Source organism: Pristis pectinata, chromosome 8, assembly GCF_009764475.1.
Source record: "Pristis pectinata isolate sPriPec2 chromosome 8, sPriPec2.1.pri, whole genome shotgun sequence".
In the NCBI taxonomy this organism is placed as follows: domain Eukaryota; kingdom Metazoa; phylum Chordata; class Chondrichthyes; order Rhinopristiformes; family Pristidae; genus Pristis; species Pristis pectinata.
In genome coordinates this window covers 64,936,313-64,961,675 of record NC_067412.1, presented here as the reverse complement: position 1 = coordinate 64,961,675, position 25,363 = coordinate 64,936,313, and the positions used below count along the sequence as shown (strand labels likewise).

Here is a 25,363-nt window from a genome sequence, read left to right as displayed (position 1 = left end):
CCTGACAATCAAGACTCATGACTACACTCTGTAAATAACTAAGAATAATTATTTTGCATACAATTTGGGTGAAACTTAAAAATGATTTGTTTTCTCTCTTCGACCTGAGATGTTGATTCTGTTTCTCTTTCCACTGATACTACCTGACCTGCTGAGTGTCTACATAATTTTCTGGTTTTATTTCAGATTTCCAACATCTACAGTGTTTAAAAATGTTCATTGTGTGCAACTCTCTTCCACTCACTGTATTTTTGTGGAGAAATCACCTTGCTTTTATTGGGAGAAGTTGCCATAGTTTCTGGGACATGTTCTGGTTTTTTTCCCAATCTTTAAAAGGATTCTGTTTACAATCAACAATCTGCTTAGTACCCTATACACCACAAACTCATAGGCTGACAAAATGTTGGTAATAGAGACTCTGTAGTTTAAAAGCATGAGCTGCTCACCGAACTTCTGTGAACCTTACTAACATTTTTCCAGGGTTTGACATTGATATGCTTGCATGCAAATAACATTGACAATTAGCTGCACAGTGGGGAGAGCTGTGCTTTTGTCTAGCCAATAACTGCCAGTGATAGGTTGCAATCTATAGATACCAGTTTGAGATTAACATCCACAAAAGAACCATAGCTTGAAAAGCATCAACAATCTTTTTATCGAAAACTTGTTAGTCAGAAATTAGGTAATGAAGTCCTCTTGTGAGATGGTCCCAAATCATACCTTTTCATTTTCGAGAAAATTACAGAAAATTTCTTCACTCTTGAAGTCTATATTCATTTTATGTATGTATTTTAAAGGCAGAATATAAAATACCAGATAATTATTAAAATAGCTGGATTAATGTTACTATGTTATGGTGATCCTGGTCCACTCCATTTGAGTGGTTGTCAATATTGGTCACTCTGCCCCTGCCTACAATTCATTCCTTTTCTAATTTATTATTGAGCAACACCAACCTTTCCAGTCACAAAGCCATCGCTAGCATTTAAAGTACAATATCTAAATCCATGCCAGCCATTTTGAAAACTGCAGATACCATAGTGCTCTGGGCATAAATCCATCATCCTGATTGAAGGAACTGTGGGATGTGTCTAATGTAGGGAACAATGCTCAAGCCTGATCCTAAACAGGGGTCTCTGGCTTCAACCTCCCAAAGGCAGTGCATAGTCCTCAACAGCATCCACACAGATCATGAGCAAGGTTGCCAACTGTTCCACAAATGTTAGATGACTCATAGTGTGATTGTGCCCTTTAATCCCAAACCATGGTGTACAACATGTCAGCATGTCCATTAAGCTCTGTTGTGGGAGTTATCTCCCCTTGGTATCTCAGGAGCCCACTGAGTGGATTGACAGACAGGATATCTCAGTGTGAAGGGTAAAAAAGAAGAGGGCCTTCAAAGATTCTTACAAAGAAACACACTTTATGATGATGCAGGCACGGTAGTGTAGCGGTTAGTGTAACGCTATTACAGCTCCAATGACCTGGGTTCAATTCCTGCTGCTATCTGTAAGGAGTCTGTACGTTCTCCCCGTGTCTGCGTGGGTTTCCTCCAGGTGCTCCGGTCTCCTCCCACATTCCAAAGACGTACGGATTAGGAAGTTGTGGGCATGCTATGTCAGCACCGGAAACGTGGCGACACTTATGGGCTGCCCACAGAACAATCGACGTAAAAGATGCATTTCACTGTGTGTTTCGATGTACATGTGACTAATAAAGATATCTTATCTTAAATTAATGATGTTTGCAGTGTAACAATGATCCAAGGTCTCTGCTCTGGATTTTTTTTGCTAGTGAGAAAAATGTGGTGGCTAGATTTGATAACCTCGAAAATGTTCCTGGCATAAATACACTTTGGACACTTGACCACTGGTTGCAATGCAGCCAGCACACCTACTCTACACTACCTGGTTATTCCAGCATCCAGCCAGTCCTAACTGCTCTGTGATTGACTGGATGCATCAGCAGGATGCAAATATCATGTACAGTATGGTTAGCTTGAATTAAAATTAGGCTGTACTGAATAAAAGAGATTTTATTTTCTCATTCATGGCATGTGGGATTTGCTAGCCAGGTCAGCATTTATTTCCTGTCCCTACTTTCCCCAGGAGTGAATGGTTTGATAGGGCAATTAATGTTAGCTAAATTACTCTGGTATCACATTCAGGCCAGACTGGTTAAGGAGGCAGACTTCCTTCCTTGAAGGATAATATTAAACCAGGTAGGTATTTATCATGGTTCATCACAACGTTTCATGGTTACCATTAGTGATACTAGCTTTTTAATTCCATAAATCTGAACTTCCCTGTTGCCATTGTTCAGACTTGTGTATCCAGGCCTTTGGCTATCTGTCCAATAAATTAACCACAAAACAACATAACATTGGTAATGCAAGAAGTAAATTTATTGAGGGAAACATTGAACAATGGTACAACAGGGGAGAGAGCAGGCTCAAATGGCTTTGAGATGCTGCATAGGAACCATATGTGGAAAACCTCTGTGTAATCCTGTATTCCCAACGTCCAAGAGACCACCTGGACACTTGCAGTCAAAACAAAGAGCCATGAAGGTCAATGACAGATGTCAAGCCTAGGGGACCTGGATGAGTACCACAAGAAGTTCAGTGACATCATGTAAGCAGTTAAGATCAGTGAATACATCCTTAAATATCCTGTACTACATCAATGCACTCTGTACTAACTCAATGTAATTGCACTGTGTAATGAATTGACCTGCGTGATCAGTATGTGAGACAAGTTTTTCACTGTACCTCGGTACAAGTGACAATTAAAAACCAATACCAATACCAATACCAAAGACATCATTAGCCTCAGGAAATGCTCAATTCTCTGGACCCTTATCACTTACCTACCAAAAGCTTCATCAGAGTTCATAGCCAATGTTCGTGGGCTTCACTTCACCCTCACACACAGCACTGTTTTAAGTCTCACACATACCTCTTGCAGCTTGCAAATGGTGCCAGCTCTACAACCATGACAGCTATTGTCACCCAAACATATTGCACGACACTCCCTCTCACTTGCAGGACAAGATGTGCTTAGAAAATGCTAACCAGTGGGGCCAAGCTTGCCTGGATGTCTTAATTCCAGTATGGAGGAGATAGTGTTGCCCATTGTCAGAGTTGCTGTTGCTGAGACTGTAAGAACACCAAAGGAAACTGTACCTTCCCACTGAATCTCCTGCTCTCACTCCATGTAATACTCAACCCACAATCTCTTCTGATCTAAAAGCTGCATAAACGTCACAAACCACCCCTGTACTCTTTCTCATTTCTAAAATCCAGGAGATGCCCTGACAGCAGAGGAATAGTAGGAAGACAATTGTGATGAAACGTATCAAAAACCTGTTCATATTTCAACCACCAGACCAGACACCAACAGCACATGTCATTGAGTAGGTAGCACACCGTTAGGCATGAGTGTGCCTTAATCAGGGCAGGGACAAGCATAGATGAAAAATGTGTTAACTTCCCAGAAAGTAAAGTTGCACAGAGTTTTGCTGCAGATGATTTAGTTTCATGGTGCAGGCATCAGGAGAAGGCTGTTTGGTACACACAATTAAATGCTTTGTGCATTGAGTGACCTGCCAGAAGCCATGTTGTCAGTGTCAAGGAGCATGGAGGAACAAGCAGATTTTTATGCCGAGTACACAAACTGTCTGTTCAGCATGGAATTCCATTGCACACTTGTCCACCTGACCAGCATGTAGTGTCTAAGGTGTGATGCCACAGTATTCACTGCAGCACAGATAACAACTGCTGCAGTCATTTACAAAGTGTAAAAAAACTTTAAGTTTTCACAGCAGACTCAAAATTTATCCATTGACAGGTTTCTAGGACCTGCTGTTGCTCCATCTCAGGGGAGCAGGAGACAATGTTTGGAGCATAAACCAGCTGCTCTCCATCTAGAAGACAACAGTCATATCCTTCTTCTGCTTCTCTGTTTGTGATCTTGCTGTTAGCCGACAGCTAGCCTGCCTCGACTGATGACCCCCATGCTGGGATGACTGGTTGAAGTCCGCTAACTTTCAGTGCAGAAGGCTGTAGGTGGCTTTGCAGGATATTCTTGCAGAGCCATCTGAAGTCACCCTACAAAGCCTTCAGCAGCTTCCTTCACTGACACACTTGGGTTGCCTTGTTGGTACACTGGGGCAGGCAAAGTCATGCAACTGGTAGTTATTAAGTGAACACGCAGGCTGATCCATTGGATATATGTGGAATATGGTATGACATGCATAAATCCAGTGTGGAATGTTTATCTTGCAAAAGCGAATGGCATTATGGCTAAAGGAATGCCATGTGAGGGAAACAAGGGATTCTACAAGGAACTGAAATTGTATTGACTGGTTATGAACTTGGATGTACGTTGTTATGGACAGCCTAAGCAGAAAGGAATTTAGACTGCTTCTTCCTTTCTTCTCCTCTTCCAAGTCCTTCACTTTGTGTTCCTCCTCCTAAGCTGCTTGCTGTGCAGCTGATGGAAACGCATGTCATCTCATGCCTGTGAAGTTATATAGCACACAGACTAATGCGAATCATGACACACACACACCCAGTACCTCCACAGGGGTGATATACTGACGGTGTTGCTTTGGCAGGCCAGTGATCTCCTCCATTAGTTTTGCATGCTGGCATGAATTTCACTGTATGCATCCTGAACACGTATGCAGGGGCTTGCATACCAGAATATCGACCTTCAGCTTTTCTTGGTCACTTAAATACAAGAGATACCACAAAATAAAGACATCATTCCTGCTGCTAGGATACCAGGTATTAACCTGCATGACTCACTGGATATTGTCACATACTAGATGAATGCAAGAGGAACAGAATTCCTTTGGGTTCTGGTAATAGGGCAGACTTATCCCGCAACAACTATGAAGTGATGTATGTGCAGTCAATGTCATCCTGCACTACGGGCAAGCTTACAGAGCTCACAAAGTTACATATTCTCTCTTTCTCAGCTAGTCTCTGGTGAGAGAGATTAAAGTGTAATGAAAACAGAAAATGCTGACAATACTCAGGAGGTCATGCAGAATGAAACAGTGTTAATGTATCAAGTCATTGACCTTTTTTTTACAGCACTGGGATGAGTTTAAAATGCAGAAAGAAGGAACAAAGGAAGGTGTGAAAGAGTGGGAGACGTGAGATTAAATGGCAAAAGGGGTGATAGTCAAAGTGAATGAAGGAGGGGATAGGGACAGAAAGATAAAATATAAGTACAAAATAATTATTAGCAGAGGAATGTAGAATGATGATTAGAAATTTGAAATACTACTGTGGGAAATACTGATTATCTAAAATTGATTAAGTCAATATTATCCAGAATGCTGTGATGTGCCCAGTTTGAAAATGATGTGTTGTTCCCCAAGCTTGTTGAGCTTTTTTGGCACAGCACAGGGGATCAGGAACGGAGAGGACAGAGTGAAAGTGAGATAGAGAACTAAAATGAGAGGCAACTGGAATTTCAGGATCACATTTGCAAATTGAAGGAGGTTTTTCTGCACTGCTGTCACCCAGTATTTGTTTGATTGCTATAGAGGTGACATACATTGAGCAGTAAATATGATATACTAAATTGAAAGTATTTTGGGTCCTGGGCAGTGGAAGGGAAGAGGTAAATGGGCAACTGTAGCATCTCTAGAAGTTATACATTAATTTGAAGTACCTGAATAAGAAGTGTTTGTTACTTCTCTTGTGCAACACTGAACAGCAAGCTCCAAGATGTTGCAAATATTTCCAGCTCCCATGTGGATGATTTCCCTTCTAGTTGCACACCACCCTGACATGGAAGTATATTCATTATTGCTTGGTCTGAATTCTGGAATACCCTCCCCAGTAGCATTGTGGGAGTATCTTCATCAGAGTTACTGCAGTGATTCAAGAAGGGGGCTCACCACCACCTTCTCAAGGGCAATAAATGCTGGTCTTGCCAATGACGTCTGAAGCCTGAGGACGAATTTAAAATATAAATCTGCTCACCTACCACACTGTCAGTGGACTTTGCTGAATACTGTCAGACTGGGCAAAGTCTAGATGCTGCCAACCTCCACTAGAGTCCATGCAACAATCCACACTGTGGATACGGCAAAACACAAACCACGTTACATATTGTCAATGACTGCCTACTGATTAAGTTCAGTGCTGAACTACAAGGTCGGCCATGGCCACTGAAGATGCAATGTGTGGCTCAGGGCTGATGCACACACTGACTGACTGAACACCTGTCAACCCACTCCCTTTAAGCTTCTGCAACCAAGAACAACTCTAGAAAGCAGCAAATACTTCCAGGTTTGCAACAACAGTAACTAACCAGTAAGCAGATGATAAATTGCTCAGCTGCTAAACATGTGCCTCGTAAGAGGGCTGTATCTGGAATGCTGAATTCCAAAATGGTACCACTGTTGTCACGTCAACCTCGTGTGCTGATTGACATCACGATCCACCTGCTCAACACATTTCCATTGAGCGTTGCAGATCGCTGTGTTAGTAAGACATGCCTTCCTGAAAGTTTGCCTTTAGCACACAGTTTTGGTCCAAACTGCTGAATACCATAACTTGAATTTGCCTGGAGCTGCTAGAGCAGATACTTGCAAGCTTATTGGTATTGGTTTATTATTGTCACTTGTACCGAGGTACAGTGAAAAACTTGTCTTGCATACCAGTCGTACAGGTCAATTCATTACACAGTGCAGTTACATTGAGTTAGTACAGAGTGCATTGAGGTAGTACAGGTAAAAACAATAACAATACAGAGTAAAGTTTCACAGCTACAGAGGAAGTGCAGTGCAGGTAGACAATAAGGTGCAAGGTCACAACAAAGTAGATTGTGAGGTCAAGAGTCCATCTCATCGTATAAGGGAACCATTCAATAGTCTTATCACAGTGGGACAGAAGCTGTCCTTAAGCCTGGTGGTACATGCCCTCAGGCTCCTGTATCTTCTACCTAATGGAAGAGGAGAGAAGAGAGAATGACCCGGGTGGGTGGGGTCCTGATTACACAAAAGTCCTGATTAAAACCAACACTCCTGCAGGATTACATGTGAGTTCAATGCATCTACTTCTATTGAAAGAAGGAGTGAACTGGATGAAACACAGGACTAGAATGGGTCAGGCTTGAGGTAGAGGCTATGCAGATTCTCAGACATGGCACTAGTGGTCCTGGTGAGGAGATACAAAGGCGATATTCTGAGCATGTAGGGGCAAGGGTGCAGCATTCCCTCCTGATCCCTCTCTCCTGCAGCAGCTGAAGCAACTATAACTAGCCACATGATCTCCTCCAGCCCTCCTCCAGACCCTTGCAAGATGCCAAAGGCCAAACACACCATTCTTCCTGTTGATTCACCTTAGCTGTCCATTAAGGTGGATGAGCAGAGCACAACTGCTTTTCAATTGAAGTTCCTCAAGAATTTCAGAAAAAAGATTGTCAGAAGGTTATGGGATTCTTGATGTGGTGTCTCACCTATTTTGCCAAAGTCCTTTCTAAATTTCCAGGAGCAAGGTGGAGTAAAAGGTGGCACACCTTTAAGAATTGCAAAAATCCTCAGCAACCACTTGTTTACTCCCAATCAACTGACTGCTGTTGGGAGATAGCTTTAAGAGAAATGTTGTCCAACAAGTGGCAGATAGTTTCATTGCTGAATGCCAGAAGACTATTCATTTTGGGCAACTTCAATTTCTTTACCAAGTTGGCAAATGGGCTGAAGCCAGGCTGAACAGCTCAATACCCAAACTATTGCACCACAGAGGCTCTTTAATACTTGAAAGAGCCTTCAAAAATCACCCCCTTCAGCTGAATAAATTGTGGCTTTTCTCCAGCTTGTGCTTTATTTCAAGGAATAATAACCTCAGCGCTGTTTTGAAGCACCTTTTACTGTACATGTGTCACTGTATCAAAGAACACCAAACTGCATGATTTTTAAAGTGTACAACATCCTCTCATGAAAAATTGAGAAAGATTGAGTCTATAATTTCTTCTGCAATAAAGCAGAAGTGAAAATTTACCCATTAGTGAAAGCATATCATTTTCTGATTTCAAGAATGAATGGCAGCCAGAGATTCTGAATATGGGAACTTTATTTAATGGATAGTTTGCAGAGAGTTTCAGCCATTGGCACTTCTGAGCAGAATTTTCTCTTTTGTTTCATCCCTCTGATTAAAGCAAGACCAGAGGCATTAAAATAAAGTCGTCCTTTGGGATTTTTTTATTGCTTACGAAATATCAAGGAAACCATGAATCAAAAGTGATCTTCTGCATCGGGAGATATTATATCTTCGGCTATTTTTAAATATAAAAAAGCTAACACTTGCATTCAGTGATTCCATCACATCGTACATCATGTGGAGAAACTGTGCTAGATCAATGACACTTCTGTGAGATTTAAACAGCCTTTGCCCTAATTTAATCACACCACAAAACAACATAATTGACTTGAACTATTTTTCTCTCTCACCACTTTGAACTGTTGTTTAGTGCGTGGCAGGGCTTGACACTAGCCTTTTGACCCCCTTTCCAGTAAAGAAAGTGACAAGGCAAGTCGAGGGACCATTAAAGCCAGATGAAAAAAAATGCTTTGTTGTTGACTCAGTCTTTTAGTGAGCGAATGTAAGTGTCATGTGGAAAAAGGAATGGCAATATTCACTGGCTGCATTTACTTCTCCCGGGAAACACAAGCCCAGGACTTTACTGCCTGTTTTCCTGGATCTTATGTTACAGCTCTCATTTCTGTAAAACAGATGGGATCTTGCTAAGCAAAGGACAGTGTCAGTAAGTCTGTATTCAGCTGCATGTAAGACCAGCTGCTGTTTAGAGTTTTGGTAGCTGTCTTCCTGTGTTAATCTGATTTACTCGTTTAAGGGCTGACCTCATCATCCTGTCAGTATGGTATCCCACCTACACAGTTAGCAGCAGCTTAGTATTTGCTGTGAGTGCTAGCAGTACTGTGTACTGCTCAGACAAGAAAGGTTTGTTCTTTTTGGTTTCTACACTGAAAGGATTCAGTGCAGAGGCGTGCAGCAGGAATAAGAGGAAGCTTGCTTCCATCTACAAGTTTAAAATTCTCTTGGACAATGATGTCTGTATCTGGGAGGAAGGAGTTTGACATGAAGCAAATTCTGAGGCTGAGATGGAAATGGTTTAGCCACCCCTCGCAGGGCTCTTCTGGAAACACTGGCTGTCTTCAGCAGGAGGGATTTGAGCACCGTGGCATGGGTCAGAACAGGTTGAAAAGCCACTCTCGGGACAGGAGTGGGCTCAGGAAAAACAGCAGCCCTATAAGCAGTTTGCTGGCACCTGTGCCAGGTCCAATTTACAACAGACCCGACAGTCAGCCATGCCATCAGCAGAATACAGTTCCACGCACACCAGAGAACGAAGGGCTCTCTAAAATTCCCACACAAGAGGACTCATTTAAAGAAGAAGAAAAAGAAAACAAAGAAACATTGGAATCAGACAGTGCTGATCTTACAGAAGAGTCTGGAGAGAGGTAGGAGTCTGTAGTGTGGAAATATTAGCAGCACTGAAGAAAGCTGAATATTGTTTAGAACATTTTTTAACAGAAAAATCCATTACATAGACATTATTATTCCTATTATTAGCTGTAAAGCTCTCAGATTATTTTTGTGTTTTGCCTATTGCAAGTATAACCGATCAGCTACCGAGTACATTATTACATATTCCAGTGAAGGAATCTAATTCCCGTGGATAATTTGTCTGCAATCACATGTTTTTCACACCTTAGTAAAACGTGCAAGTATGTGCTGCAACTCCATAGGCTGATAAGAGTTTTGTGTCGACCGCTTATGCAGCCTTAGACATACGTCTGCTTTCAGTGCAGTCAGCAGAACAGATAAATAATTTATTCTGGGTTATATTTAAAATGTGTCAAAATCATGTTTATGCAAAGCTTTATTTTATGGCACATTAAAAAAAGCAGATTTTTAGTGTTTTTTTGTCTCCCTTGTTTATGTGAGTGGAAACACCTGATGTGAATGCCCAAACTTGTAACATTTTGGCTTCACTCCAAAGATCCAGGGCACTACACACCATGAGAGTGTGGAACTCAGTACCACGTGGAGTGGCTGATGTAAATAACATTGAAAGGGAGGCTAGATAAGTATTAGATGGTGGAAGGAGCAGAAGGTGAGATGAAATAAGGTGAGAACAGATGCATGTGGAGCATGAAACCTGGCACAGACTTTTTGGTGAATAGCTTGTTTTTGCATTGTAATTTCCACATAATTTCAGTCAACCTCCTACCAAGTAACTGCAATGATAAACAGTGAATGGCGAAAGGGCAGAATGCATGCTGGCATTGCTTATTGGTTATTTAATGCTCTGATTCTGAATTCAAACATAGCAGAATCTTTGCCATCAGGAGGAGCAGAGAACAGGCACCCAAAGGGAAGGAGGCAGAACAGAAGCAGGAGTTGCTACAGCCTGCTGTTGGAGTAATGGTAGTGGCCCGAGGGCACACGGTTGTTATACTTGGAGAGAGAGAGAAAAAACAATATTATGGGAAGTAGGGGAGGAAAACAACCAATACTCAAAAAATGGGGTTTGGCATAGGAAACTATTGACAAAAAAAAAGTTATTAAAGATTAAACCTGAAGATTGCAAATATTTTTCTTGGTAGGTTTGAAAGGTTATATCCTCATTTAAATATGCTCAGGGGTAATTTCCATTATTTGTGATATGTATATGCTAATAAGGATTTGTAAAGGCTGCTTCAGCATTGCTTAAAGAGGACCTGCCAGTGCAATTTGGAGTTCAGTGTCGGGAATGCTCCTCAGGTTGGTGCTCTTTTAAGTGTTACCTTCACCTGGTGGTCCTTCGGACAGTCACTTCCCGCAGCCGCCAAGCATGAGACGCTTGGTGGTCAACCAACCCCTCCATCCATCCACCAATCTACTGACTTGATTTTCTCCCTACCTATCGATCTACTCAGTCAAGTCTCCCCTCAACAACTGACCATGTCCACTGACCACTGCTTTCCATCTGCACTCTTCCTCCTCCCACCCACCCCCCTCAACCAACCACTTGTTTTCCTCAGTTACTAATTTCTATCCTCCCATTGACTAGTAATTTTTACCTCCCGTTAATCCACCACATGTGATTCCCACCAGACCCCCCACACTCCCCCAACCCAATCACCTCAGTAACTTTCATACTTAGCCGTCTTCCATCCATTCAGCTCAACTCTTCTATTCAATCACTGTTTGGCCACAATCACCATCACCCCACCCTCCTAATCGCAGTCCACAGACCTTCACACACAGCTCTGCCACACTACTCCATGTCACCCTGGGACAGGAGCCTAATTCCATACTTGCCTGATGAGGAGTGTGCAAAGGAAGGGCACGAGATGATACCTCGGGCTTTGTGCCTGACTCAGTCTTCCAGCAGTGAGTCATAAACAAAATAATTGTGGCTCTGCCACAAACACACTGTTAACTCCCCTTAAATCTTTCATTTTCGAGACATATAACATAACATGATAAACTAATGCCTCCAGTATCCAGTTACTAAACCACAACTATGGATGTAAGAAGAGAAGCAGAAAATTATTTCTCATGATTTCAGTGAACATTATTGGCTATTTTTCTAGTTGACATATTTGATGGACATTTATGGTCAGGAAGCATATCAATAGCTATATGATATTCAACAGGTGCATGGATAGGAAAGATTTGGAGGGATATGGGCCAAATGAGGGCAAATGGGACTAGCTCAGGTAGGCAACTTGGTTGGCATGGATGAGTTGGGCCAAAGGGCCTGCTTCCATGCTCTATGACTCTAGGACTCTAAATGCTTGGTTAGAATTCCACCATACAACTGAAACAATAAAGAACCTCGAGGTCTACCATCCTGCCCTTCTGATATCACCTTTCTCTTGTTGCATCCAACAACACTACAACCAATTATTATCATCATATTCAAGAGTTTCAATGACACAATTGATTTCAGGCAGTGAGTTGAGGGTGTCACCAGCACAAAACTCCTCCGCCTTCTCCCTACAAGGAAGTGGGAAAAAAAAATTCAGATACATGGAAGAAATCAGCATTTTGATTTTTTTTATCATTGTGTAAATCGTTATACCCTCATTCCCAATTTTTATGTTATATGCCCCTTTCTAGGTTCTACCTTAGCAACACTGCTCCATCCCTCACACCTCACTGTCAGCCTCTTTGCCTCACACCATTCCCTGACTAAAACAGGAGGTAAGCAACCTGTTCTGGAGTTCTATCAATGCAATTTTTGGGAGGCAACCCGAGACAATGCAGTTGCCTTGGCTGAAATGGAACTCATTGTGGACATATTACAGGGCTCATGAGCTCTCACTGTTTGAACTGCAGAAGGCAAGTTTGATCTGCTTATCTTGATGATCCAATTCTAAGCAGAAGATTCCTGATAATCCAGTTCCAAACTAAAGAAGAGGAGGTGTTCAGTCAGTCTCTCAAGCTAGTCTGTCCTTTACATGTTCACTTGTAAAACTCTTCTGTCGAAACCATTGGGCAAGTCTGAAGGACATTTCACACACTTAGGAAAACAAGGTACATTGTTCAGTATAATAAACAGTTGTTGACTGATGTTAGTGGATAGGTTTATTGGGCTAGAACATGCTGGGTCACCACATTAACAAGGATACATTGCCCATGGTCTAAGTTTGCCGACACTAAACTTGGCTGGAAGCAATAGGCCTTTCCTGTAGACCTCCGCATTCATCAGCAACAGGACCCCACTCTGAAATGCATCTGACGCTGTTGACAGCTGGTAAAGTTGAGGGCAGGATTTTGACTTTGTAAAATTTGATTTCAAGAGCTTTAAAAAGTCTCTAACATTCACATTTTACTAAACAAATATATTTAATTAAACTAACAGCACAAAATTCTTTTAAGTAATTAAAAACATCAAACCAAAGGTATTTTTTTGAAGGAATTAACTTACCTTTCTGCTTGCCTCCTAAATCTGTGTCCCAAAATGCCCAAGGAAATCAGTGGGGTCTTGGATCCTGAGCCAGGCACAAGATCTGAGATGCGATCCCACAACACAATATGATGCTGGGAAACCCAGCAAGACTGGGCTCCCTCGCCAGGTTCCACGTGAAGTTCAGTAGCACAGATTCAGCCCTTGGCAAAAAATCACCATGATCTGACCTAATATTTTTCATGAAGCATTTCTTCTGTTTGGCCTTCAAATTGTTTTAAGATTATCACAAGAAAGTGAAGGGAGAAATTTGATTTAGCAGCAAGATATGGGTCAGATGAAGAAAGCAAATGGTTTCTTTCACCTGTTTTTCCAACTGCTTTGGAGCTGACAGCCTGCAGTCCTGGCACACTGAGTTCACAGCTTTGATTGTACACTGTGGGTGAACACTTGTTTCTTTTTAAAAATTTGACCGGGGCTGAAGGTTTGATTTTAAATGGGCAAACTGCAACCATATGCTAATTTCACCCCGACAAACACTTTCCACCTGCATCGATGGTAATCATAACACCCACAAGCAAAAAGGTCTTATAATCAAATAGAATGATGTGCGAATACTAATGATAAGGTGGGTGAAACATGGAGGTGTGTAAACTTTATTCTCATCAAGCAGCTGCAGTATAGTCTTGAATTTTAAAACAACCCACTCCTATGGCAACATTTTCCAAACACAGAACAGTTTTTCTTAAAGGGACAGGCCACCTGAATAAGGTATGTTCACAGTTTAAACTGTGTTTATTCAGAACAGTTGAACAAATATATAATTATTTAAATCATGCAATGAGGTTTGAACATTGCATAAGAACTGTTGCAACTTACATTTATTTAGCATCTTTAATGTAACTATATACCCTAACAGGCTCACATAAATGCTATTGATCACAATTTAAGATATACAGTATGGTACTAGGTCAGATGACCAAAAAAAAGCTTGGTCTAAGAGGTGAGGTGTGGAGACGATTTAAAAGGAGATACAAAGGCAGAAGATTTAGGGAGGAAATTCCAGAGTTTAGGACCCTGGTAGCTGACTGGATTAGTGCTAAATTTGGGGAAAAGGCTTTAAGAACGTGCAAAATAACTTGGAGAATGGAAGGCTGCAAATGCTTACAGAGGACAAAGTCATGGAGGCACTACCTGACTAGGAGCCATTGACTGAATGGAAATTGATGTAGGTTAGCATAGAGACAGCAGTGTTTTTATTCAGTTTATGCTTATAAAGGGTGGATGATGGAAGAATATTGAAAAGTCACTGTAACAAAGAAATCAATGGTTTAGCAGAAGCTGAGACAGAAGTATTTGCTTGGGGTTACATTGTGGTAGGCATTTTAAAACAGAGTAATAAATAGCTATTTAGAACATTTAAAGTGAAATAATAAATAATGTACTGTATCATCAAAAACTATCTTTAAGAATTGTTATTTTCAAATCAATGCCAGGAGATTTTTTCCAGAATATATATTATAGTGTAAAGGACTTGGTAATAGATAAATAACGCTTCATTAGTAGTGGCTGGAAGGATTTAATGCCTTGGATGTTTTAATGTGGGGCTTGGGGCAGCATGAGTTTGACTGTGTTCCACAGGGAGCATTATTCAAATTTTTGAAGAGGCCATGTTCAGTAATTCAAATAGGACTTTTGCACTTTGTATACATGTCATTTTGTGGGAGAATACAATGAACATCTAAATTAAAAATGCAACTTACGTAACAGATGCTGCATAAATGAATATTTCATTTGATTGCTCAGCCTTAAAGCAAAGCTTGAATGAGCTCCCAATGGCTCTCTTTCTTCCTATCACGTGTACTTGGTAAGGTAGGGATTACACTGTTACAAGTCAGAATATAGTTAATGAGATCAGGTGAAACAGAGATGAAACATGTCATTTTGAAATATGTTGCACATACATCAATGATACATCTTAAAAAGATGGTGCTCTATTTTACAGTAAAACCCCATCAGCTCTCTTTTTTGTAAGTGTGTTAATTCTAGAAAGTAAACAATCATTCCCGTCACAAAAAGATGGAGCAAAAGTGTATACCTTCAAACTGGATGTAAGCAGTAAAGGTAAACTGGCAGCAGTATTGGAAGGTACAAATTCTAGTGATAAAGATGGAACAGAAGTTGCCCCTCCATGTTTCAGCAAGATTTTCCATTTATTGGTTGAGCTATACAAAGGGGGAATGAATATTCTGTGTTCACTTGTTGATATTCTGTCAGTTGATCTCAAATGAATTGCAGATATTACAACCAGCCTCAGTACCTCCAGGTTAAAGAGATTTCTGATTACTGTCCAACAGCTTCTAGTGAAATGTATGTTTGTGGGTGCAAGCAAGATGAGTCACTGAAAACCCCTCTCTCGATCAATGGATAAGTAGCCTGTGAAATCACTGTAGACCTCCAATAAATAGTTATTGAGCACTTGAGTGAGACACTGGCAAGTAACTCAAAGATGGATTCAACATTCAGGAGGGTTAGTGGGGGAGAAAAGGAGACCCACAGCTGAAGAGAAAGAAAAGGAAAACAACTGAAGGCAAAAGACATTGGTAGTTAGCAGGGGGTTTATATTGAGGGCTGCGATACATTACAGAGTTTAGATGATCTTTAAAGGCCATTACAGCCATTCGTGACGCTTGCTCCTCAGTTGATCCAACTGCCGTGCTCTACGCAAATTCATAGCTATACCTTTTCTTCATTTTTAACCACATGATAAACAAATACCTTTGATCAAAGAAAAACATTTCCAGACACTATATTAAACAATCAACTATGGTGTGAATTGTAATTAATACAAATCATTAGGTTTCTGAAGTTTAAACCAAAGTTATCTCTGGTGTAACAATATTTAGTCTTAGAGTATTAACACTTTGTTAAGAACTACTGACAAAAGTTAGTACATTTAACTTTTAGATCATCAATCTTATGTATAAAGGTATATAATAATAGCTACAAATACATTAATTCATTGTTTTCTGTATGTATTAATGATCTTCCACAACTTAAGATGGCAAAAAATGTCATTTCATGGATCTAACAATGGATTCAGCAAATTATTGATCAATTGTTCAAGTGAGGTCTTACAATCTGGTACAGTTACTGGATCCTAACTATAGGACTGATTGGTGATTCTCCCTTTCATTGGAGACAGAGAGGCATGTAACTAAGCAGAAGAATGTGGTTTGAAATAACACGTGCCTTGTTCGAAAAAAAAATTATTGCAGGAAATAATTTCCCTTTGGCAAATCATCTCTCAGAATTATACACTGCAAAGTATCTTAAACTGGACATTGGATCCGCTAAAGTTCTAGTAAGTTACACGTACAATAACAGTTTCAGGACACAAAAATTCAAATAAGGTGCTTATTCTAATTCACTGTATATGGTGCTTACTTCATATATGTACATGATAAAAACCACCATGTTATTTTCATAATCCTAGATACATATGGACCCACACTGCTTTCCACTTCAAAGTAAATGCATCTAAACACTTCTCACAGTTGTACATGGTCATTATACACCAACCTCCTCAGTCAGTTTAGACTTCCCAAATGTGTACCTTTCTCTAATGCTTTAGCAAATCTGGTGGTGAGCAACCTTTTGATTGACTCACCACAGTTATGTGACACTTGAAAAATAATTGACTTTTCATCATTAGTGCTGATGCTTCACAGATCCAGTGACCTGGATTTGACCCTGACTTTGAGTGCTGTTTGTGTGGAGTGTGCACTGTGAGTGCATGAGTTTCCCCCACATCCCAAAGACACATTGATAGGTGAATTGCTGACTGTAAGTTGTCCCTAGTCCAGGAGAATCAGGGAGGAGTTGATGGGCAAGTGAGTGAGAAAAGGCTATGGTGGAAATAACTGGGGAATGGCAACTGATGTGAATGCTCTGACAGCCAGCATGGACTTGATGGGCAGAATAGCCTTCTTCTATGTTGTGAAGAATGAGAAAATGAGAAATGTCATGAATACGTTCATCATCATGCTGTACTTCAGTGTCCACAAGTATGTCTCTTGCAGTGATCATCTGACCTATATGGACAGCACTGTTAGAACAGGTGAAGTGTCTACGAGTTGAAATGTTAACTCTGTTTCTCATTCCACTGATGTCGCCTGACCTGCTGAGTATTGCCAGCATTTTTTGTTTTGGGTGCATAGTATCACATTGGGTAATGATAACCAGAGTCTAACAGGAAGAGACAGAATATGGAAGCAAAAGAGTATGCTTCCAGTTGTAGTCAAAACTCAGAAAAATGCTACCCAGCCAAAGCTGAAGGATCTTTTATCTAATTACACATAGCATTTGTAGCAAGAATTTTTGAAGTTGTAACCAGTAAATAGAGAAGGCCAGTAAAGTTGATGTGGTATATTCAGAGTATCAGAAGGCCTCAATAAGATGCCACTCAAGAGATTATTAACCAAAATCAGATCACTCAGTCTAAGGAGTAATATATTGACGTGAACTGACAGAAGGAATATGTAGGCCATTTTTGACACGGGGTGCTGTAGGGATTGGTGCTGAAGCCTCAACTATTTACAATTTTTATCAATGATTTCAAAGAGAGGATCAAGTGCAATATATCCAAGTTTGTTGACAATATAAAACTGGGTGTCAGTTTGGACTGTGAGGAGAATACAGAGAGGCCTTAGGGGAATAGAGACAGGCTAATTGAATGTGGAAGGGTGTGGAGGATGCAATATATGTGGAAAATGTAAGGTCATTCACTAGGAGAGAAAAAATAGAAAAGTAGAATATTTTTCAAATGATGAGTTATTTGGAGGGATCTGGATGTCCTTATACACAAATCAATGTAAGTTAAGTTGCACATACAGCAAGCAATTATGCAGGGTCTCAACCCGAAATATCGACAATTCCTTTGCCTCCAGAGATGTTGCCTGACCCACTAAGTTCCTTCAGCAGTTTGTTTTTTGCTTAAGGCAAATGGTAAATTGGGCTTATGGAAGGGGTTTTATCATAAGAGGAGAGATGCCTTGCTCTAATTGTGTAGGACCCTATTGATATTGCATCTGGAACATTATTCCTACCTAAGGAGGAATATACTTGTAAAACTGTGTAATGAAGGTTCACCAGCTTGACTCCTGGAATGGTGGGTTATGATTAAGCAGAGCAGGCGTACACTTTATTCAGTCTAGAAGAATGAGAGGTGATATCCTTGAAGAACACAAAATTATTTTGAGGCTTGACAGGGTAGATGTGGAGATAATGTTTAACCTGGCTAAGATTTCTCGAACCAGGGTGTCATATCTCATAATAATGGATTGACCACTCAAGATAGAGATACGATGACATTTCTTTACCCAGAGTGTAGTGAATTTTTGGAATTCTCTAACCAAGAGGGCTATGGAGATTTAGTTTCCAAGTATATTTAAGATAGAGATTGATAGATTTTTGGAATGCTAGGGGAATCAAGATATTTGAGGTTAGTGCAGATGCTGAGGTGAAATCAGGCATGATCTTATTGAATTCTTAAGTAAACATGACAGGCTAAGTTACAAACTCTTGCTTGCATTGATTATATTCTTACTTTTTTATGCTTTGTATTACGGACTAGATTACTATTGGCGAATGTCCCTTTAAGATAGAGCATAGTTGTGTGTGTGTGTGTGTGTGTGTGTGTGTGTGTGTGTGTGTTGGGGGGGTGGGGGGCATGTTGACGACAACAGAAGATAAAGGACGTAATGACGTTTTTGAAGCAGTCAGTTGGAGTCAGACTGAAGAAGAGAGAGAGAGGAGAGAGAGAGAGAGAGACAGCAGCCTACTAGTCTCTATCGATGGATGAGAAACTGTAACTGTGTCTGTCACTACAATCCATGTATGGATTTTTGGAGTAATCCGGTGGAGTCCACTTTGTCGTTGACCTGGAGAAGGAAAGGGGTATTTGTGTGGATGGCCACATCTTGGATGCCTTTTGGGGTGGCAGATATTTCGGAACAAAGCAGTGGAGTTCACTTTGTTGTTGACCCGTAGAAGGAAACAGGTATTTGTGTGGACGGCCACGATTCAAGACCCTTTCGTGGTGAGGCAGATGCGGTGGACTGGTCACTGCTGAGTAAACACTGAGGTGTTGTTTGGATTCCAAAGTGGACCATTTGGATTTCGTAATTACTCTCTCTATTTTCTCTCTACATCTACGTTTTGTCTTCAGTCAACGGTGGTTTTGAAGAAGCCTTTGCTCACGTTTCACCTTATGGCTTGCTGAACTGAACTTTAAGAACCATTCCTGGACGTGGAATTTTGGAATTTGCCACACACACACTACGAGTTTAGTTTTTGGGATTAATTTTTAAGATTCTAACATTCTTACTTCTAACATTCTAACATTTTTACTTTTATTTTTCTTAATATCACAAGTAGTTATTAATAAAGTAGTTTTTAACACTGAATCATGACTCGGAGTGTTTCTTTTGTTGCTGGTTCGTAACAGTTTTCTTGAAACATTTCCTTTTGCTTCATTTGCAACCTTTATATTCTCACACTAGGTTATTCTGCACCAATTTCATTCACTTGTGAAGCCACTGGTGCATTATACAGCTCTGCTAGAGTAAAACTAGCAGTAGTTTGGAATTGCATATTATTTAAAGAAGAATTTAGCCATTCAATGATTCATTGTGAAAACAAAGTAAGCTTGCTTCATCAAGGCCTTTTCAAACACAAGCACCTATCTTTTTGTTGCCTCATTGGAAACAGATTAAAATGAAGGAATAATTAAACATCTGATGCCTTTACATCACACAAAACACTCAAGCAAATGCAAAATGAACTATTGTCCATTGCTGAGCAAAGATTCATCTTAATCTTTCAATGGTATGTTCTGCTGTCATAGAAGTGTCTACATATCTGATTTCAATCGAATTTGAGCATGCAAGAACAAGTATAAGAAAACAACTGTTCACCTTTTGTCATTGAAGTGGTTGATTTCCCTGGTGATATTGATGCCTTGCTCTGCTTCTGTCACCCAGTATAGTCCAGTACAACTTTGGGGTAGCTTGAAACACTGGCTATCCAAATTCATCTGTCTAATAGACTTCCAAAACTTGTCCTGAATAAGTCTTTATATTGCCCTTGTTCCTTGTCAAGGGTAGATGATTTGAGCAACTTGTCATAGACATCTTTCCCATAATTAAACAATTTGTAAATCTATATCTGTAATAATGTTTCATCAATCAGGATCATGGTGTTAAAGTCCTATAGGTTCATATTACAGTTGATTGCTGCACAGAGGATATATATTTTGTGCCATCTGTAACGGCGGTAGCATTATGCACATTCTTTTTCTGTGAAGTGGTGAGAAAATTGTTACATGCAAGATTCCACTCCAGCCCATTGTCTTGTGATTTGTTTTATTAGCTATTGGTATGCATCATTTCTTCTGATAAGAGTAGTACTTCGACTCTTTAAAAGAAAAGTTGTTTGGCGAGTGACTGCCGTTACATCTATAATGGTGACTTATGCCACTACTGATTACACAACGCTGCTCTTGTTAGTCAACCAAAGCATTGGAAGTGCCTTTTGGCTATTGGCTACCATTACATTTATGGCAGGCATAAGGCGGAATTTCCTCATGTTCTTAACTGCCATCTCCATGGAAGTCACAATCTGATATGTTGTTAAATTTAAGGTTTTTTTTGTGCTTAAGAGTTTCAACTGGATCCTTTCAGATCGCAGTCCAAAACTCTCCAAAGTTACAAGTTTCAATATCTTTCTAGGTCTATGGGTACCACAGTGTAATCAAGCTTTTGATTGCATGTGCTGAATTTATATCTCTTGGCCATCTCAAATGCCTATAAATTGAAGTATTCATTCATCCCCCGAACTACCTCTGCAAATAAGATATCTGTAGCTTTCTGTGGCAGTTCTAAATTAGTGGGTGTGTGATATACTTCAGAATCTATTTCTGTAAGGAATATTGATTTCTTCCATTCCTTTACTGCGGTATTCATTGCTTGTGCATTTTCAGCACTGCCTTCCAACTCAAGAATATTACTGGCTTTAAAAAATATCTCCATCCTCTCCATGTAGGATGTGAATGATTCACATTTCTTGCCATACACCCCCAGCTGCATGTGAAGGTTGCTTGTGCTTCAGCTGCCATTTTCTTTCATTTTCAGCCGAAATGGTGTTGCTACAAGGAGTAGAAGTATATTCCCATAATTGCTCTCAGCTAGTTGCATTACTTGGAGACACATATTGTCTTCATTGCTTTAATTTCACTTTAAAATTTGGTCGGTGCAGCTTTAAGAACTATTGCTGATGCACTACCATCTAAAGCAACTGCCTGCAGGATCTGTGTAAGCTGTACTTAAATTGTGTCTGAAGTTGGAAGATTGAGTCTTCAAGGCCCATTTTTTACCACTTTTCTTGGAGCCTTCACAGGGAGCACAAAATACATGATACCTTTAAAGGTGCAACACTGATTTTTTGTAAGCTTGTCACCAATTACATTACATCTGAAAAAACGACCTTGAATATTGTCGGAGTGCAGGAAGTATTACTTACAGTAAAGTTCCAGGACACAGGAGCCTCAAACAGTAGTGCTTATTCTAACTCAGCAAGGAACTCCCTACACAGAGTACTTACATCATATATATGTCTTTAGAGATACTAATGCCATCACATATGATCTATCTGTGATGTGTTCTGATTACATGAGATAATTACAGACAAATACACGAATCACATTTTTGTTAAAAGGTAAAATTTACACATGAGAAGAAATGGAGTAGAACAGGTGGTAACTTGGTCAATTAGACCTTTGAGACCTTCCCTGAAAGTTCAGGAGGTTACTCTCTTACGGAGACCAATTATTCATAACTTCTATGCACAAGGTGACAGTAGTCCAGTCTATCACAGTAATGATGTACCTCTGTTTAATATTGTCGATTTCTATATTTCATTGGCCTATCCAGCAGTAAAGCTTAAGCAACTTTGCCAAAGCTTAAGCAACGCTATATTGTTTTGGTAAGATATCTATTTAAATTGACAGACATTTGGAATTAAACAATATGATTAGGAGTAAACTCAAATGGAGGTATGTGCTTCCAACCTCACATGTACTGTTTCCCTTCTTAGACAAATAGTTGTCACTACACAGCTACTACAGGACCAACATTCCTGTCTCTCCTTGGCTTAAATGCAACATATACAAGTCTTCCGTGACAGGCATGCAGCGAACTGGTTAAGGTAGTAAATGGAGTAAGTTGACAGTGAATGGTTCTACTGATGGTATTGATAAGGGGGCAGATTGTGCTGGCCAAGTATCAGATATTTCTAGGGGTATGGATCAATGCAAAAGTGCTTACTAGTTGTTTGTCTTAAATAGTCACTTGTTTCAACATGAACACATCTACAAGGTATTATGATGAGTTGAATAACAACCTGCTTTACCTACCTCACTGAAACACCAATGATAACCATAGTACTGAGCTCAATAACAAAAAAATCGATATAGCAGTTCTGTCAGTTCTAATGAATGCATTTACAGCTGCAGTGTGGTCCAAACAATACATACAAAGTATTTGTATTCAATTGCAGGTGATTACGAAGGGGTTATTCAAATAAATCTTTGATGTTAAGTGTTCTGCATTTTAAAAAGATCACTGGGCGTCAAGAAGAGATGGTCTCTATCACTGACATGGGACGGACACAGCATTATCTGGTTGACATTATAGAGTCATAACATAATGCTGCACAATTAACCATCGAAGCCTTTCCAAAAACATGGGTCTCATACCAAAAACATATAAAACAGGAGCAGGAATGGGCCAATTGCCCCTCTGACTTGCTTCACCATTTTAAGAAAATCATGAATGATCCAGTCTTGGTCTCAATCGCTGCTTTCCTATTCTTTCCGCAGACCCCTCCACTCCCTTGTAATTTAAATGTTTATCAATCTCTAACTTCAATATATTCAATGATTCTACAGCTCTTGTGGTAGAGAACTCCAAAGATTCATGACCATTGGGGGTAAGAAATTCTTCCTCTGGTCTGATTGAAGTTGATGACCATTTATTCTGAAGCTATGTCCCCATGCATGAGATACTCTCACTGGGGGAAACATCCTCCTGGCACCCAACCTGCCAATCCCTCTCAGAAGATTGGAAGTTTCAATAAGATCACCTCCCATTCTTCAGTACTCCAATCAGTGTAGGCACAAACTGCTCAAGCTTTCTTCATGCATCAATCCCTTCATCCTGGGAATCAACCTGAGGAATCTTCTCTGTACCACCTCTTAAGTAAGCATATCCTTTCTTAAATATTGAGACAAAATTTGTGCGCAGTATTTCAGGTATGGTCCCACCAATGCCCTGTAAATTTCCAACAAATGTGACCTATTTTTATATTTCTTATCCTTTTCAATAAAGGCCAACATACCATTAGCCTTTCTAATTACTGCCAGTACCTACATGCCAACTCTTTATGCTTCATATACTAAGCTTGTCCAGATACCTCTGCACCACAACTTTTTGTAGTGATTTGCTTTTTCATTCTTTCTTCCAAAGTGGGTAACCTCACTACTTCCCCACATTATGCTCCATCTGCCAACTTTCTGCCCACTTACTTAAGCATTTACGTATATCCCTTGCAGGCAAATCTGGCTAATGTACATTCAGTCCCTTCATCCAAGTCACTAATACAGATTTGAAGCAGTTGGTGTCCCAGCACTGATCCTTCTGGAACCCAAGTAATTGCTGATTGCCAATCCAAAAAAGTCCCATTTATCCAAGATCTCTGTTTTCTGTTAGTCAGATGCTCCCTTATCCCTGCTAATATATTACCCCCCATCTCTATGAATTCTCTTATCCTGTGCAGTAATGTAGCACTTTATTGAATTCCTTCCAGAAGTCCCCCAGATCTACTGGTTCCCTTTTATCTAACCTATAGATAATAGTAGATAAATATCCTACCATTGCCTCTAATAATGGATTCCAGCATTTTCCAAGGTTGGATGTTAGGCTAACTGGACTATAGATTCATACTTTCTTGCCTTCCTCCTTTCTTGAACAGTGGTATTACATTTGTGATTTTCTAATCCATTTGGGCCTCTCCAGAATCCAGGACATTCTGATAGATTACAACCAATGTATCCACTATCTCCAGCCACTGTCTCCTGTACAATAAAGAAAGACAGCCGAAGACAATACAACCATGTCCAATAAGTTCCAGCCATTCTCTAGTATCTATGGGGAAAAACAAATGCAATGTAACGTGAAGGTAAATCAGGGTTCACCAACCAGAGATTTATTGGGTAGCACAACATTTCAGATGCTTGAAATGGCTGAGAGACAGGTATTTCCAAAGAACTTCAGACATATTCAAAACTGAAGCAAATTACCTGCCTTCATGCCTGTCATCTTTTTAAGTATACAGGTAATGAAATGTAAAGGTAGAAATGTGATTGTATAACATCTGCTATTTTAATGTGTTAAGAGTCCTCAGTTGTGGACAATTTTGATGCATAAGCATGGCAGGTAGTCAGGAAAATAATTTCCCACCACCTTCAATGGAAATAAAAGATGATCAATGCATGCTGATTTCTGAGACACGCCTCCCTTCTCCAAGGGATTAGGAATAAAAGTGATATCCACATTCTCAGTTCACATGTTGCCAATCCTTTGATGTTAATCATATCATTGTTCACTTAACAAATTACGAATATAAGAACCAAGAAATACAACATGCCAAATAACTTTAAACATCCATTCAATGCCAAGCCCATACATTCAATGACCAATCACCATTGTGCATTCATTTAGTTCCTTTGTCTGCTCTATTGCTTCTGGGTAGTGCATCCTTAATGGCTGAAGGTTTAGTGAAAAGTCCTCCTTTATAAGGATCTATTAAAAGCCAATCATCACCTATGTATAACAATAAAGAACAAATGAACAAAATAGAGAGGAGCAGACCTGCTGTTATCAAACAAAAACCAAAATTTACAAACTTTGCCTCAGAACTGAAAGAAGTGATGTGTCTAATTATGTTTCTATTAGTTAATTTATGTTATATGACATGAATTGGAATCAAGTAATCATAAGTTGATTGCCTGTGAAAACCCTTCACTATTATATACAATTGTACACTATAAATACTTTATTGCAGACCAATAAAGATAAACTGCATAAAAAACCTGAAAGAATCATGTTGAAAAATATACAAATATCATTATCTCAGGCTTTCAATGTGAGTGAATATATATATTCTATATTAGTATTCAGAGTAGTCCATCGCTTCACTTATACTGGATGAAGCTTTTGTCAGCAACATTTCATTAGTGCCACAGCCCTAACATCAAGTGGACCTCACAAAATTCATAGGGCAAGCTATATTACTTTCCAAAC

General features: G+C 39.9%; 1 protein-coding gene across 3 annotated transcripts in view; it reads left to right on the top strand.

The window, feature by feature from the left end:
• The window catches only part of LOC127573398 (kelch-like protein 4), a 202,641-nt gene that overhangs the window by 82,036 nt on the left and 95,242 nt on the right, over positions 1-25,363 (top strand). For 2 of the 3 annotated variants that reach the window (XM_052021585.1, XM_052021586.1), the window contains exon 1: positions 8,987-9,504. The exons of the other annotated variant lie outside the window; for it this stretch is intronic. In XM_052021585.1, coding sequence (XP_051877545.1) covers positions 9,089-9,504 — 416 coding nt within the window. In that variant the 5' untranslated portion in view covers positions 8,987-9,088. Of the gene's footprint in view, positions 1-8,986; positions 9,505-25,363 lie in introns of those variants that run through there. 3 annotated transcript variants of the gene reach the window in all.